Source organism: Tachysurus fulvidraco, chromosome 14 (genome assembly GCF_022655615.1).
Source record: "Tachysurus fulvidraco isolate hzauxx_2018 chromosome 14, HZAU_PFXX_2.0, whole genome shotgun sequence".
NCBI lineage: Eukaryota > Metazoa > Chordata > Actinopteri > Siluriformes > Bagridae > Tachysurus > Tachysurus fulvidraco.
The window spans coordinates 22,407,127-22,424,688 of record NC_062531.1 but is presented as its reverse complement, the minus strand read 5'-3'; the positions used below and the strand labels follow the sequence as shown (position 1 = coordinate 22,424,688).

Below are 17,562 nucleotides of genomic sequence, written 5' to 3'. Positions count from 1 at the left end.
TATATACTATATATGTTTTGTTTTATACTCCTATATTTAAGATCACTTTCCCTACATATACGTATTTCTGGTCAACCAAACTGATGTATAAAATACACACATAAGGTACTTTATGTTGAATACATTTGTGTATAAATTATATATACTGTGTTATATTGTGTTAAAGGTTTCTAGTGTCACAATGTTTGTGTTTTATTTCATTTCTCATATCTCAGACTTACATGAGCATTCCTTTACCTTTCAGAGGCAAACTTGAGTCCTGATTTTTTAAAATGGAAATGAGCTTCTGCCCTTTTTACTTTGGCTGAGTCGCAACTAAAAAGCATACTTTTACTTGGAAAGCAGTTGCAAATCTTGGCCTTGATGTTTTGACTGCAGTCAACAAGGCATCGTGGGCATGTTCCTCTGATTTGGTTCTGGAGGCAAAAGATTTGGTATTTATAAAAGACATACATTTATAGAATGTTTGTACAACACTGAAATTCACACTATATGTAATTCCTTTGAAGGAAAAATAGTGTGACAAGCATTTCTTAAATTCATTTATAAAAAGCTTAATTTACGTTCAGAAAGTCATTTATACTACATCTCATATTTAAATCTTGAGTTTAGGCAGGTTTTCCGAGAATAACAAAAATGACAGAATAGAGAAATAAACAAAAATGTGAATATATGGAAATCTGAATTAAAAGCCATCACTGCATACAAAATTTCATATTATTAACTATATAGTGCATTATACTTTTATCACATCAGCTAAGCCCCAAAGCATAGCATCATTTTGTGTCCAAAGTAGGCACAGATACCGATAATAGACCATTATTAATGCATGATATACTCTAGAGGATAAAGAATAGTCACATACTTTTCTGTTTATAGGAATTAAGGAGTGGAGCACAATTTTGGATGCAAGGACGTTGTGTTTTTATATTAAAGTACATTATCGAGTAATTGACACAATTCTTTCAAACAGCTTGTTTAAATGTAATAATTAGTAATTCAATTTAATCACTAGTTTCCTTCACCACATAATATTGCATTCTGTAATTTTGTGTTCCTAACACAAAATGCATGACTTTTGTCGCTTTTGCTTTCATCGCTAACCTTCCACACACCCTTATTTGCATACAATTGGGCCGAAGCGCTACCAAAATTTGGTTTAAAAAGTTTTTCCCAACAACGATCATTCAGTTGCCAAATAGGAGACTTGACATAGATATTTCCCTTCATCAACAAATAAAGATTCTACGAATATTAAGATTAAGAAGCCCCTCCTCCCCTGTTCTTTGAATAGCTAATGTCCAATGGCTTGAGTTTGCATACTGAAACATGACTAGCTCTTACATTTTATGACATACAACCTTTTACTCATTATATGTTGAAAACTATCTCAGATAGTCGTCAACCCACCAGCCCATAAAAAGAGAATATTTAAATGTTTGATGACTTTTTTTATTATTATATCTAGTTATCTGTGTGGGAGTGACTGTTTTTAGCTGCTATAACCTAAGTGATAATAGAAACTATAATGTTTCTCAGACCTTCTTTAACATTAAGATTCAAGATTCAAGAGGTTTACTGTCATGTGCAAAGTATAAACACAGCTGTTCAGACCATACAATGAAATGATTACTTTGCAAGTCACATGACTGACAAATAATAGAAAGAAAAACAAGAAAACATAATGAAAGTATAATATAAATATACGGTCTAAAATATAACCACAGGAGTTTAATAAGTACTGTAAGTGAAGTTCTTAGAGGTGCAGAAAAAAGCAAACATGGTAAGAGTCAGTGGGAGTGAAGAGGTTAGTGGTGAAGTGAACCCAGGATCTCACACATCTATGTCCTTAATCACTAGAGTACCGAAGGATTTAATATAAACATAAACAGTTCAAACATATGACGTGTCAGTCATTATTAAATAAAACACTGTAATTGTTTGTAGACTGTTAGACTGTCAGAGGAACAAAACACATTATTATGTCATTAGAAGTTGACTTTGGTGTGCTAGGAGCAACTCTGCTTAAATGGCACTTATTTTCTATCAGCTGATTTATTGATTAAATTCTCATTCTAATTAAAAAAACAATACAAAAATATATCTATATATAAATATTTTTTAGTCTAATGACTGTTTTGTTTCTCTATCTATCTATCTATCTATCTATCTATCTATCTATCTATCTATCTATCTATCTATCTATCTATCTATCTATCTATCTATCTATCTATGTTTTAATATTCGGAACTGTAATACAATTGACTTTACTCTAAAAATGAATTGAGTATTGATTATTGAGTAGATAATTAGTTTATGAAGGTAGTAATAAACTTTTAGTTACAGATTCATCGATTCATTTTACAAATCTAAACATTTTAGGGAACAAAGTGTGGCCACAAAGCTACATTCTCTGATTTAAAGCAACTTGAATCCATTTCTGTTTCCAGAAAATCTTCTATAAGCAACCTGTTGGAATATGCAAATGAGTGCAGATGATGTCATGCATATGCATATTAACTTCTGCTGTCATTCTGCTGACTTGTTGCGCGTGCGCTAACTACTACTCTACTTTTCCTCCTTTAACTTCCATCTACCGGACAGAAAGACACGGAGACAAGACACGAAGTCAGTAGGATGCTAGAAAATCAGTAGGATGCTGGAAAACTGGAGAAAAGGAAGCGAATAACAGAACTTTTACGTGATATTTAGATTACAGTCAAAGTTATAGGCGCACCTGGAGACACCTGGGCGCGCGCATGACTTAAAGAGCAACAAGTGCGCCTGGATAGACGGGAAGATTCACGAGTTTTTGTCTTTTTAGGTGATAATACGAGTGTAAGGACTGTGTGAGAAAGAGTGAGTGAGGAAGAAGTGTGTGTAGAGAGAGTGAGAAGAGATGGCGGGGTGTTGTTTATCCGCAGAGGAGAAGGAGCGCCGGAGGATCAATCAGGAGATTGACAAGCAGCTCCGCCGTGATAAGAATGACTCCAGGAGAGAACTGAAGCTCCTGCTGCTGGGTAAGCCTTCAAATTAACATTCATCATTCAGAATCAATCAATCTATGGGTTTAGATATAAAGAAGGGTAAGAGACAGAACCTATTCTAGTGTTCCTCAATGCTTGCATGGTACCATTAAGGGTCCATCCACTGTACCTTACATACATACAGAATCAGTACAAAACATGAAGAATACATACCTATTACTTGACCTAAACGGACCAAATAATGGTATCTTCAAAGCTTTAATCGTATAATTTTTTTTTTAGTTTATTTATTATTGAATGCACAACACATCCATCCCAGTTACAGATACAGATACACAGTAATGCTAGAAAAGATGCAGCCTTGAAGACAACACAAGCGTCTAGTAAGGTCACAGTGTGTTGCGTTTATTTCTGAGCGTACTGTATGTTAGCATGGGATACAGAACAGACAACACCTGTAACGTTTTTACTTACATCTCTTTTACTTACATCTTTGTACAACATCTCGTTTCTCCACCAAACGCGTCTTCGATGTTTACCAACAAAGGAAGGAAGAAGTATTAAACATTCACATTTGTTCACATTTCAACTAATGCGAATCGAAGAAAACACTTCGGAATCGTTTCTGTGAGCATGGTACATATGACCTGAAAAGAACTGCACTACATACAAAAACATGTCAAACAACTTAAGTGTGTCTAAAAGCTAAAATGAGTGAATTTCATATTTGGATCATCACCTGATTATTGTGCATTTCAGTGCATTTTAAACTTACACCATGAAATGTATAAAACAGGAACTCTGTATTTAACCCGACACCCGAGTTTCTCAACACACATAGGTTGTAATTCAGAATTTTTGCTTATGAGCCATCAATCCAACAATGGCAGCGTGCTCCAAAACATTGGACCATATTATAAGAAATATCAACTCAACCCAATAGCGATTCATCAGATTCTGTTTGGGGTCACTATCTTGGAAAAATACTATATAGATGAGATGTGTTAGTGAGCATTGATTTGTAAATAAATAACTAAGTATTTAAGTATTTAACTAATAACACATCAATAATCAATCTGTCATTTACCTTCGGTCATATAATAATAATTTTCAGCCAGCTGTATGCTCGTTTGTTTGCGATTTAATTGAGCGTGAGAAAAGAAAACAAGTGTACTAAGATTTCAAAGTGAGAAGATTTTTAATTATTTTACACAAAAAACAAAAACAAAAACAGCATTCTGACATCACAATATCTCACGTATAATAAAACGATCAGTGATTATTCCAACAGTTTGAGCAAGTACAAGGATCTTCTGGAAGGTCTAATATATAAATATACATATACATGTATGGTAATACAATATCTGTGTGTATGAATTAAATTGTCTTACAACTAAAGTAAAAGTGCAAAACTGTAGCATTGTTGCTGTTATCCCTGGACATGTGGACTGGACATAGTTTAGGGACTTTCCTTTCTCTACATTTATGTTTAAAGCTGATCTGAGATCAGTTTAATGATATTCAACAACACACCTGGTCCTTCTGCCTGTGTGTGAGTCTGTGTGTGTATCTGTGTGTGAGCTGTGGCTTTAGTTACTGTAGCATGGTTTGGGGAACTCTAGTTTATGGCTACATGGCCAGTGTGACTGCTGTAGCTATGCAAAAGCATGCAAAGCATGACGTTCTCTGGTCGTTGAGCATGAAGCCAAATTTCCTGAAGAGCACACACACATACACACACACACACACACACACACACACACACACACACACACACACACACACACACACACACACACACACACATATTTCCCTTTCTTTTCCATTAATTCATTGCAGTGTAACTCAGTGCATTTCACCAAACCCCTATAATTACACACACATCCAAAGAGACTACACTGTAAATGACATTTATTAACTTTTTTAACCATTATGCTTATGATGAACTCCCATGTACTGTAGTAGTGTAATGTGGATTAGGGGATGGATCGAATCAGAGGTGCATTTGAGCATGTCAAAGTTCACAGCATGAGAGTCTGGCTAATTTCTCGAAGGATTCATTATCTCACCAACTGACCACACCAGCATTTCCCAACAGAATCAGAGACTCAAAGCTTCAGCCTAAAAAAACACTCACAGGTACACAGCTAGGTGCAGGGTGGGTAAAAAAATATTTTAAATCATGCAATAGAACATTTTTGTAAAACAGAACAAAATCCAATAAATTCTGAAAAAAAAGAAAAAAAAGAATAAACAAATATTTTCCAAATCAGGGATCCATTTAACTGTAAATATAAATTCCACAGGACCATTAATTTCATGAACATTATTTATTTATTTAATAATATAATACAGTACATTTTTTACATATTAAACATTATTTAATGGAACAATAGGTCTTTCCGTGTCTAAACCTTCCACTGGCTAGAATACTAAGTCCAATTTATATACATAGTCTGTTACATAGGATTTATTAACTGTGGTTTAAATGAAATTCAATTCAAGTTACTAACTACAAGAACTCGAGAATAAATATCGGAGTTTAATAAATACCGGAGAAGCCAATAAACACAATACAGGGTTTTGATTTCAACCACTGTAACTAATTAAGAAAAAAAATCACAGTTTCTCGGCTACTTTGCAGACGTATAGGAGTGAAAAAGCTAACACCGAGCCTTTTAGTAAGACCTTCAACCACCAAGTAGTAAATGTAAACACATCAGAGATTAAATGGAATTACTGTATAAATGATGTATTTTATGATATAGAGACAAGTTAGTCCCTGTTAACACTCATGTTATTGCAGCTATAAACAGTGGCTGACTCACCATTCTCTGATTTATTCTGTCTAATGAAGTTAGGAACAAAAAAACAAAAAAACAAAAAAAACAATAGCATAGTGACGTTACCAAGAAACCAGAATGAGCTAGTTGCTCCGCCCTGAAGACTCTCCTGTGGTGGAAAACATGCAGCTTACAAGCTTCAGCTCCTCAAATATAATTGATAAAACGATCAATTTATAATTAACAAAAGCTTTTTATCAAGTCCCTGTTAATTCGCTATAACTATACAAGCAATAATATTTCTGTGTTAAATACATGCTGTCATGAAGGCAAGACATTTCACAGTCAAATGTATTCATAGTCGTGTATCTGATCGTACAATCCTTGTTATGCTGGTTTGTTTTACGGCCTACCGTTTGAGCAGTTAATTCATTCACCCTTATATTGAATTAGTATTTAAATCCTTTTTTTATAATGTGTTTAATGGCAGAAAGTTGAAAACTTTTGGATTTTGAAATCTGAATTCTACAGAATTTAAATTTGAATATAATAGATAATGCACCTTGTAGGAAATGATGATAAATGCAATACCAAACCCAGTTTGTTAGCTTTATTAAACTAACGATTTATAATCTGCAAACTCGGTATAGTAGAAGTATCAAAAGGACCCACACTAAACAGGAAATACTTGCCAGAGAAACAGGAAAGGTAACGGGTTAAAAGGTTTTAAAACATATTTAAAATATATTTAAAAGTTTCAAATTACATAAAGTTTTTTCTTTCTTTCTTTTTCAATTAAAAATGTATTTAAGCAAAAATATCTTGTTTTTGACAGGTGCCTTTCAAACATTTCACACACAAAGGATTAAAGTAACAAAAAAAACAGCATAAAAGACTTTCTATTGGTTTTGAATTGTTATTTTTTATTAATAAATTACTTTCAGTCTATATTTACGTTAACAGGCCTGTACGTACAAAGTGACCTCATCGGTTAATATCACAAAATCATTGAAAAATGAGAGAATTCACTTTTCTTCTTCCTAATATCTCCAGGAAAGTCAGATGATCTAGATCTCGGCTAATCGTGTGACAGATGGATTATTACACATATTTCGTATTACACAGAAGCCTACATACATCTAAAGTCTTTGAGCTCGGGATGTTGTAATTTAAGGATCTGTTGTTATGTAACCTACAAGGTAGGGACACTTGGACCTGGACGCTAAGAATCATTCAAATCTGGTCATTTTCATTTGTCCTATACGTACTGACGTCACTTGGAAATTCGTACAATGCTAATTCATGCAAAGAACAGAAGTGCAAGGTCCAAGGCCACCTAAAGACATTTCAATTTCAAATGACACCAATTTGTGTTGCTGCTTGGTAGAAAGAACAAACCTAAAATTGGCTCCTGGAGAAATTATTAGGCCAGTATGAGTTTCAGGAAACTATCGTGTATGGTTACAATATGTATGAAATGTTACTGCGATTCATTTTGTACCTTTACCTTTGTAAAATTATTTCCAGTAAAGCCCACATGTTTACACACACAAACGCGCACACAAACGCGCACACACACACACACACACACACACACACACACACACACACACACACACGCGCGCGCGCAGACACACACTACATCCAATTTGTTTAACAAATCGCATAGGCTGGTAGTGGCTAGTGCACACAGTGAATATCACTCAGTCTGTTGCAGTAACAGTTTAGATTCTGAATGAATCATGAATCATTCTTGTGTTCAATTCTATGTGTTTCAAGATTAGAAAGTCAAGCGAGTTCAACATTGTTTGAATGTTTATCTTTGTTTTCTTTAAAAATTTGCGGGACTAGTGAATAGTTTGGTGACTAGACACGGAACAGCTCTGCTTATATCATTATAGTTTACTAGCATGGTTCATTCAAGAATAAAAGACATTGTTCATCTTCAATTTTTCTAAAAATTTGTTGAGCAGCTTTTCACATTCCAATAGCATCATTAAAATAATCTGAGTATATTTCCTCTCCGTTAAACCGGCCATCGACCGACTGTTTTAAACCGTACACATAACCAGATTGAACAGAAACTTCATTTCATTCAGGAATAGATCACTGCTTTTTGGTTTCAAGTTGAGACAGAAGTTGACCTCCAGTCTCATGCAAATAGACCAGAGCAGCGACAAACACCAAAACTGTAGAAGCTTCCAGAAGTCCTCCCACATCATGATGGAGGTTTATAGCTGCAGCAGCATAGTTGTGGGTCGGTGTATACAGTAAAAGACTCTGTGTTTACAGTCAGTGGAAAGATGGAGGTGTTTAAACAAGACATTCACAAAGGAGATTTCTTCTCTGTTTCCTCTCCTCCTCCTCTGTCCATTCATTTGTTACTTATCTTTGTTACTTTAGTGGAGCATTAAAATAATTTTTAGATAGTATGGGGAAATTGTCAATGGTAACCATTAGCATAATTCGCATTATAAAGCGCTTTAGTGTATAAACATAAGAGACATGAAGCACTGTAAGATCACATGACATCCACGAGCAGCCAAGTTCATGTCTACTGGACATTTACAGTTGCCAGACTAAAATTCAGTTTTATGTGCAAATGATTTTAACAACAGACATTGCCACAGAGGAGCTTCAGACTAGTTCCTAGATACTTAACGAACAAGCCGAAGGAGACGGCTTGGAAAATATTCCTGAGATTATTTGGGGAAGAAACTCTTAAGAGGAACCAGGTTCTAAAGTGAACCCGGGCTCTTCTGGGTGATACTTCTCCCCAGATACTGTGATTATAGATCACTCCTGTATGCAAGCAGAGATGAGAATGAATGTGTTGATCTCATGTGTGTCCTTTCACCTACAGGTACAGGTGAGAGTGGGAAGAGTACCTTTATTAAACAGATGCGTATCATCCATGGAGCCGGTTACACCGAGGAAGACAGAAAAACTTTCACGAAGCTGGTGTTCCAGAATATCATCACGGCCATGCAGTCCATGATCAGAGCTATGGAGACGCTTTCAATAGCACTGGGCACTCCTGACAACAAGGTTACGCACACATACTGTACACACTCAGCTGTTATGGGTTGATGTTGTTTCTTTTTTCTTCCCACACCCCCTACCTGTGATAGGCTGTTCATTTTTTGGTCATGCACACTGATTGATCTCCTGGTTATTTCCCCTGAATAATAATTGGCTCCTTATATGTGTGACTGCAGACCTATGCTGATTTGCTGATCGAGGTGGATGTTGATAAGATGATGGAGTTGGAGGAAAGCTATGTGGAAGCCATTCGCTGCCTATGGAAGGACCCAGGCATCGCTGAATGTTACGACCGCCGCCGTGAATACCAGCTAACTGACTCCGCCAAATAGTCAGTCATATACTGCTGTACATTGACAACATACTCAATTGGCTGATTGTTTAGAGCCGTTATTCCTTAGAATTTCACAAAATGTAGTTAGCAGTAACATTCCAGGGCTATTGCATTTCTTTTGTCACATTTTTCATCATATTCTTCTTTCGACTTCTTCCTCTTCGGGGTCGCCACAGCGGATCACATGGGCCGCATATCAGATTTGGCACAGGTTTTACACTGGGTGCCCATCCTGAAGCAACCCTCCCATTTTTATCCGTGCTTGGAACTGGCGACGAGAGTTAAATCTTCAGTGGTTGGGTTAGCTCCTTGCCTGGGAATCAAACCCGTGCCGCAGCAACGAGAGCACAGGATCCTGCCGCTGGACCACCAGGAGGCCATTGCCATCATATTACCTAGCCTAGCTAAATCCTAGCTAGATGCTTACTTAGCAAATTGGTGTTTTAATTTGCAAGTGCTCTGCATTTCTGAAGTGTGCAACGTTACAACATGAACTTGCACACATTCTGGTGAGATAGAAACACCCCTAAATGTTACCCTAAGTTACCCATCCAAAGTTATGCTAGATTCCTACCTGCACTTATATTTAAAATAGATGAAAGTGTCAGCCGCAGTGTCAGGGCCCTGAACAATTGCCCTGTCCTAGGGTTACACCACCATAGGTTACTGTGAATGTCTAGTAGTGGCAAGTCAAGACAAGAGGAGCTCCTGTCAAATAATTTGTAAATGCCACAATGTGATCATAATGTTATGAACCATGTATCTAGAGTTCAGTTCAAAATGAGCTTCAGAGCTTCATATGTCCCCTTTGTGATGGAGAACTTGTCATGGTGAAGAGGATGAAGATGTACTTCAGCGAGTCAAGGCCATCCTTGAACTAATGGGAGAGGTCAGACATATGAGCATGCAGGTGATTGAGTCATGTGATGTTATGGTGTGGCAGGGATGGTAGGTATGTGTGGAGAGTCTTCGATGGATTAGACCCTGGCTATAGAAACTAGAAATTAGGCAAAAATATATATATAAAAAAAAACAAGCCAAATTACTACACATTAACTGTATGCCATGTTTCATGCTTAATCAAAGAACTCTATGGCCAATTAAAAATGTGTCACTTTTTGCCTCTACAGTTACCTGAGTGATCTGGATCGTATTGCTGATCCAGCATATCTCCCCACTGAGCAAGACATCCTGAGGGTACGAGTGCCCACCACTGGTATCATCGAGTACCCGTTCGACCTGGAAAACGTCATCTTCAGGTATGAGTGGCTGTCTTTTTGCCATATTTGGATTGCTCTCCTATCACATGACATGATGTTCTGCTACTAGACATGATTATAGCATACACAAAAGTATTATACAAAAGTATTGACTCATTAGTTAGTGAAGTCAGAGAACTCTAAACTTGACCTTGTTATCCAAGGATGGTGGATGTTGGTGGACAGAGGTCTGAGCGCAGGAAGTGGATCCACTGCTTTGAGAACGTCACCTCCATTATCTTCCTAGTGGCGCTGAGCGAATACGACCAAGTCCTTGTTGAGTGTGACAATGAGGTCAGTTCCTCCAAAGCTTCATTCCTTCACCATAATGAATGATTCTTCCTCCAAACAACCTATTTGTCTATTGGAAGCTCAGCCATGTTGTGTAGAATTTTATACACAGACCAATTGGATAGTGGGATAAACACCATCTTTGTTCTTTTACACATTTTTCACAGAACCGTATGGAGGAGAGTAAAGCTCTGTTTAAGACCATCATCACCTACCCATGGTTCCAACAGTCCTCAGTCATCCTCTTCCTTAATAAGACGGACATTCTGAAGGAGAAGATCGCATATTCCCACCTAGCCACTTACTTTCCAGAGTTCACAGGTAATACGGGCTCAAAATATATGAGCATCATACTGATCAGAAATGCCTTAGTGCTTTATTCAACAAATAGTAAATGTATGTTCCATCCTTAAGTTGATTATTATTTTTTTTTAATAACACCACATACTCGAGTACAGCAATTTTCCAATACTTAAAAAAAACAATGTCGCACGATCCTTTTAAATGGTTGTTATACTTTATGGTCTAACACTTTCAGAGAATTTAACAAGGTGAACAAAACGCATGAGAGAATTTCATGTTTCTGTGACGCTTCCCATTTAAAAGCATCGGTTTTCTTGAAACGAATGGACAGAAAGACTCGTATTGCATTTTGTCGACACGCAAGTACTGTATAAGCTGAACAGGTAGAAATTCAAGTCAAGTAGCTACACAGAGGCGCTATAGCTTGTTACCTATTTTCTTTTGTGCACCGTGCTTTCCCTTTCTAGCTTCTTGCAGAAGTAGAGTCTTTATCACTGACCACTGTTCTATCTTATGTGCCTCAAGGCCCTCAGGGTGACCCGAAAGCAGCGCAGGAGTTTATTCTGAAGATGTACCAGGAGCAGAACCCAGACAAAGAGAAGACCGTTTACTCCCACTTCACGTGCGCCACCGACACCGAGAACATCCGTCTGATCTTCGCCGCCGTGAAGGACACCATCCTTAGAAGCAACCTGAAAGATTTCAACCTAGTTTAGCAGAACTTCCTTCACACCTTCTCTCGGGTCTCTAATCTGGATAGCAAAAAAGATCCTCCAGATGTGTTTAGTGGAAGGACTCTGGGACTGAATTGGGATTTGGAGATACGGGTTCACACCTCACTGAGGCCATATTCTGAGTCTGAAGAAGCGGTTTGTTTCTTTTTAGATCTTCGTCCGAGGCTGTAACACACTAAATAGAGGAAAGTAATTCAGTTGTAGCCGCTGATGGTTGAGTTACTGAATGTAGTGGTGATTTTGGTAAAGGGCACAACGTTTAAGATTTTCTGAATGTCAAAAAAAAAACCCTAAAAAAAAAATTACTTGTTTGTCCTTTACTGGCCATATACAGAAATGCTTACAAATGAATACAGAAAATTACAGAAGTGCAAAAAGTTTACATTTGTAGCCATATGCACAGGCAGAAAAACGCTTGTAAGGAGAAAACGCCTTCACTGTGCCTTAGCTTAATTACACGCGCTTTAAGTCAAATCGTGAAAGGTCAACTTTATCCTATTTATTTTCAGTTTCAACAACAAAGTATATTTCTTTCAAATAAAACTTAACACTGTTTTCCCGCTCTTACGACTCAACTTTAATTGCAGTTAAGAAGGCTTTTTGAGAATGTCTGAGAAAGTAAAACCATCTTTACTACCTTTGACGACATTTTTGGTGTGTAAAATATGTAGTTCGTGGATTTTGTGATATTTCCACAGATTTATCTTCTCTGTATTTAAACCACATGTTCTATTTAGACTGAATGAATGAATGAATGAATGAGTAAATAAATACAAAAAACCTCAAAACTTGTACTCTCAAATTGTCTTAATTCTGCTGTAAACTAATAAAATATTTTTAAAAGGTGTTGGTTTAAAGTGTTTCAAAAGTTAATAGAGAACAAAGTCAACAATTAGCCAATGAGAAATTTTTAAAAATGTTGTTGAAAATGTGCACAATTTATTTTCATGTTGCAATGAGTCGCAAAATTGTCACAAGGTTGTGAAATTGTACAAAAACCATATGAATTTTTTTAAGCTTTCTATTTGGTATTTTTGATACCTATGGTTTGGACTTTTTTTGCTTAGACGACATATAAACTTGGACGAAAATCGTTTTCTGTTTGCATTTAATTTTGGTTAGAACAGAAATGCTTGAAAAAGTGCCCAATTTTTAGTCTTTTAATATTTTAAATTGTTGTAATTTGGCATACAAGATGATGCCAATCAAACTATGGCTGAATTCTATAACAGACTGTGTTACTACGCCACATGAAGATCCTTGGTGACTAAAGAATATCAGTTCGCTCCTCTTATGTCATCAGTTCGGCACAGTCTGAGTTTTGTCCAGACAAAATGAGAAACAGAAACATTCTTCAGAGCAGACTTGAGATAGTTGTCAGTCGCCATATTTGTAGCTGTTCTGGAGGTTTGGTGTCATTTTATGCCTCCTGTCGATGGTGATTAAAAAACAACAACTTCGTAGCAGAGAGATTCTTATGTAAAGATTTCTTATAAAATCAAAGTGAACTTGGCAGGTTTTGCCGAAATGAAAGCGCAAATTAAAAAAGATCCTTTTACACAAATGACAATCTAATTTATATTAACTAAATAAAAGTAAACTATTATAAAGTACATTGTGAGAATGCAGGATGATTTTTTTTACCTTAAGTTTAAGTTTTACCTTACATTTTTGATAAAAATATAAAATATATTGCCTGCTATATACAGTACTGTGCAAAGGTCTTAGGCATTTTGTCATAGATGTCTGCATTATTGGGTAAAAAAAAAAAAAAAAAAAAGAGTTAAAAAAAAATAAAGGCCATAAAATGCACGTCAGTTTAAAAAAAAAAATGCTGACTATGGATTAGATTCTCTGCGATGCTTAGAGGAATCTACCAACCAGTTTTCCTTCTGAAATCACTTGTATCTTGAGCCTACACATGTACAGCACGACGTAAAGACAAAGGCTTATCATACCAAATATTGACTTTGTTTAGTTTAGTTCTGTTATGCCCTTTATCCGTGTTTTATTTTACATATAAAGTTTCAATTCGCTATTTTTAAAGGCATTTTACTTTACTAAAAATTTTGTTGTTCACCACCAATAAATAAAATAAAAAAATCAAAATAAATATTTAATAAGTTTGTATGACTGAATGACTATAAAATGATTAATAATAAAAAGACATTTTTTTTTATTTTCTTGTTTTTTTTTTTTTAAACCCATCATTCCAGCACAGACTCTGGCTCCTATATATAAAAAATAAATAAATAAATGTAAACAAAATGCTCCTACAAAATAAAAGTGTCCATGCTTGAATTTCAATCAGCATAACTGATCAAAATACATTTATTTATTATGTATATCCGATTTAAAAAACAACAACAACAACAAAAAAAAATAACAGGAGACCGTTGCAATGATCGATAAATATATTAAACAAATTGTACATTAGTGCCGCTGAAAGGCTAATAGGGTTCTTATTGCATATTATATTTCAGAGTCAGTGTTAAAGGTTTAGAGAAGGAACAATAGAACTTCTGCATGAGCTGCACAGAACGACTGAGGAAAAAAAAAATCAACAGTACGTTCCAAAGCCACTCAATATTTACAGTACAATACTGTGGAGAAGCTGTAAACAGTTAATTCTACACGCTCATGGCTGAAGGAAAGGCTTCATGCGAAAGCCACAGGTACAAAAATAAACTTGTTTGTAGAGGATGACATGCTGATGTGTTAAGCTTTTTTTTTTTACTTAACAATTTATAAAATACATAAATATATTGGTCTTTTTTTTTTACCTATTCGACAAATAAAACCCATAAGATGTGCCTTAACGGAGCAACGAGCAGCGTTTCCTGACAAAGCGTAAGATGCTAAATGTTTAATCATAGTAGTGGTGGAATAAGAGATTACTGAGTGGACTAAAAAGTTTTTCCTGTTGTAACGTTTTGTTATCGACGAGCAAAAAAGGACACAAATGTACAGTATGCTTTCCAGATGGCTTTGCGAAATGAATGACATGATCTGCTTCCATATTACGCACTACTCTTATATATATACACACACACGGGTGAGGCGTGTGAGGGAGCCACATGAGGCAGTGGCTAAAATGAAGCTGTAAACAAGACACACACACACAATTTTTTTTTATCAGTCACTATAACAGATGGTAGCTCTTCAGTCCTTTCTGAGTGACCGATGCACAACCCTATAAAGTGTAGTGTTGTATAGTTTTGCATATATGTGAAGGCACACACTAAGGATAGGGGAGTCTCTCTCTCTCTCTGTCTCTCTCTCTCTGTGTGTGTGTGTGTATGTGTGCGCACATGTGCTTTTTTAAGGCTACCAGAGACACAGGCTTATTTCTGTAGGCTGTCCCTGGCATCCTGAAGCTTGGTCAGAACCCACTGTGGAGGGGACAAAAAGAAAACAAAAAGTTAGATTGATTTCACACAAATTTGAAAAGTCACAGCGCATTCAAAATGTCCACTCAAAAAATGTGACCGTCATGCAGTGCAGAGGCTTTGCTAGGGTTGGAAGGGATGAGAGACTTAGCCCCCTAAGACTATGACTCACCAACAGTTTTATCATTATTACCTCAACAACTCTTACAATGAAAGAATGACAACTGTCCAGTTGCAGTATGCTAACAACAGTGCCACCTGCTGACCACAATAGGTTCTATTCTGTTTAACAGCTCGACAAGCAAGTTTTAAAACTGCGTACCATGGAATGAACACATAAAACAAGCGCTAAAATGACAGACGGGTTCCTTGTCCTGCCGAGTCCGTACATTATTTATGGTGTAAAATGATTTCAGTCTTCAAAAGGGGCTTTTGTTGGTACATGAGTGGTTTAAACCCCTGAAGTCCCACACTAGCATTATATAAATATAATTTTTTTTATAATTTTTTTTTTTTTTTACATTTCTGACCTTCACATATTTTAGCAGAATACAAGGGACCTAAAGATTTGTTTGAAATGCAGGTAAAGAAAATGAACTTTTTCGTGTTGGTTGATGAGCTCAGGAAATTATTTGAGGACAGTTTGAGTAAACGGTGGCTGCTAAAGAAAGTTCTTAGCCATGTTAAGCTTTTGTACTCCTAGTTTTAAGTAGAAATCCACGATGCCTTTGCTGCTTGCATATTTTGTATTCAGCATCTGTTCTGTGTTTCTTTTTTGCCCCTTATTTAAGCTGGATGTGTGTGGATGAGGCTGGTCATGAGCACAACTGTAATCATACCTTGGCTATTTCTGGAGTCTTGAAGTTGATGATCTTCCCAAACTCTTTGGCATGAAACACAGACTTCACCCGTTCCTGTAAAGGTGATATTAAAAAAAATTAAAATCCCATCTTTAGCAACTTTCATAAGGCACAATCACAGTTTATCAAATCATTAGAGGATGCTCATGTATAGACAATTTACTCCTTAAAGACAGAAAGTAAGAGTCATTATTCATCATTTTAAATAAGGAGGGTTTGAGCTGCATTTTGTCCAATTATTTTGGCTTATTCCTTTTACATTTACAGTTCTACCATTTGGCAAAAGCCCTTATCTAGAGCGACTTACAGTCTCTCTCATTTTATACACCTGAGCAATTGTGGGTTAGGGGTCTTCCTTGCTCAAGGGCCCTGCAGCAGCAGCAGCTTAGTGGACCTCGGATTTGAACTCACAACCTTCCGAATAAGTAATCCAGCTCCTTAGTCACTAAGATACCGCAATCCCAATTTTGGTTAACAAATGTGTCCTGGCTGAAGGTCAGCTAACGAAGACAGGTTTGTAATGTAACCACACAGCCCTTGTGAACTGGATGCTGTACCTTTGCCTCTATGCGCAGTCGTCTGTCCTCAACAATCATGGGATCTTTGGTGAACTCATCAAATAGATACTGCCACTCGCATGTCAACTGCCCAAAAGTGCCTCTAGTAACAAAAAATATGCCCCTGCAGATAGAGGAGGTGGATGACGAACAGCTAGATTCATGCTTTAATACGATAATACAGTAGGTACTCTTATGCTACTGCGATTTATAGACAAACCTTTTGGTGATCATCAAGAAATCAGACTCGTTCACCTTGGCATGAGCAAAGTATCTGTACTTCGCAAAGCGTCCATTTTCAATTTTCTAAAATATAAGAAGGAAACTGGTTACACAAGGAAATTCGCCGCAAATCGTCGGAAATCCAAACAAATCACGTTACACATCCAATCAGAAATGCATATTCGATCAGAATAAATCACGATCTTGATTGAACATGGCCACTGATTAAGGAGGAATGATGGTGATATGGAGACCAGAAGAATGAATGCAGAGAGAAGTGTGATGTCACACAAAAAACAATCACAAACACGTGCATGAGAAAGAGGAAACTTAACCAATCTTCATTCATTATCAGCATTTAAAATGCAAGACAGCAGAAGCACACACAAAAGTTCTTACAGTCAAAACCGAATGATTATCGCCTTTTTAACCCGAATCGGTTCACACACTCGTCTCAAACCCGTGTCGAGATATTCGGCATCTCGCACGGACTTATCTAGAAAACTTATCAAATGGCGTCACATTTCTTTCTTTGTCAGAATCCCATGGTTTCAGTCTGCATGAGAATCAGATTCAGGAAGGAGGTCAGAAAGCAAAACAGTACTTTAGAAGAGAGTTGAATAATAATAATAATGATGATGATGATGATGATAATAATAATAATAATAATAATAATAATAATAATAATAAAAAATGCACTGGATACTTTATGAAACTAAAACTGATCATGTGCTCGAAACTGGAGATACAGTAAATATTGTCATACAGCTTGCGTGGAAAATTAAAGACACCAAACTTGTC

The 17,562-nt window shown here is 36.4% G+C and overlaps 2 protein-coding genes across 3 annotated transcripts in view; one reads left to right on the top strand and one right to left on the bottom strand.

Annotated features, from left to right (window-relative positions):
* The first annotated feature begins 2,541 nt into the window (after positions 1-2,541).
* Positions 2,542-12,579, top strand: gna14a (guanine nucleotide binding protein (G protein), alpha 14a). The gene is made up of 7 exons (XM_027167460.2): positions 2,542-3,020; positions 8,634-8,818; positions 8,989-9,143; positions 10,277-10,405; positions 10,570-10,699; positions 10,864-11,017; positions 11,525-12,579. The coding sequence occupies exons 1-7, from the start codon at positions 2,900-2,902 to the stop codon at positions 11,713-11,715; spliced, it is 1,065 nt and encodes a 354-aa protein (XP_027023261.1). The 5' UTR covers positions 2,542-2,899; the 3' UTR covers positions 11,716-12,579.
* Positions 12,580-14,017: 1,438 nt separating this feature from the next.
* vps13a (vacuolar protein sorting 13 homolog A) overlaps positions 14,018-17,562 on the bottom strand; it is a 44,340-nt gene continuing 40,795 nt past the window's right edge. For both annotated transcript variants that reach the window (XM_047822855.1, XM_027167458.2), the window contains exons 68-71: positions 16,760-16,845; positions 16,540-16,663; positions 15,962-16,036; positions 14,018-15,125 (exon numbers count right to left, since the gene is read on the bottom strand). In XM_047822855.1, the coding sequence (XP_047678811.1) occupies positions 15,078-15,125; positions 15,962-16,036; positions 16,540-16,663; positions 16,760-16,845 (333 nt within the window). In that variant the 3' untranslated portion in view covers positions 14,018-15,077. The remainder of the gene's footprint in view (positions 15,126-15,961; positions 16,037-16,539; positions 16,664-16,759; positions 16,846-17,562) is intronic.

Bases quoted from the DNA above. Each gene is read 5' to 3' on its own strand.
- gna14a (XM_027167460.2), top strand. From the start codon at position 2,900: ATGGCGGGGTGTTGTTTATCCGCAGAGGAGAAGGAGCGCCGGAGGATC. The intron at 9,144-10,276 runs GTCAGTCATATA...TTGCCTCTACAG, and splicing joins CTAACTGACTCCGCCAAATA to TTACCTGAGTGATCTGGATC. The intron at 10,700-10,863 runs GTCAGTTCCTCC...CATTTTTCACAG, and splicing joins TTGTTGAGTGTGACAATGAG to AACCGTATGGAGGAGAGTAA.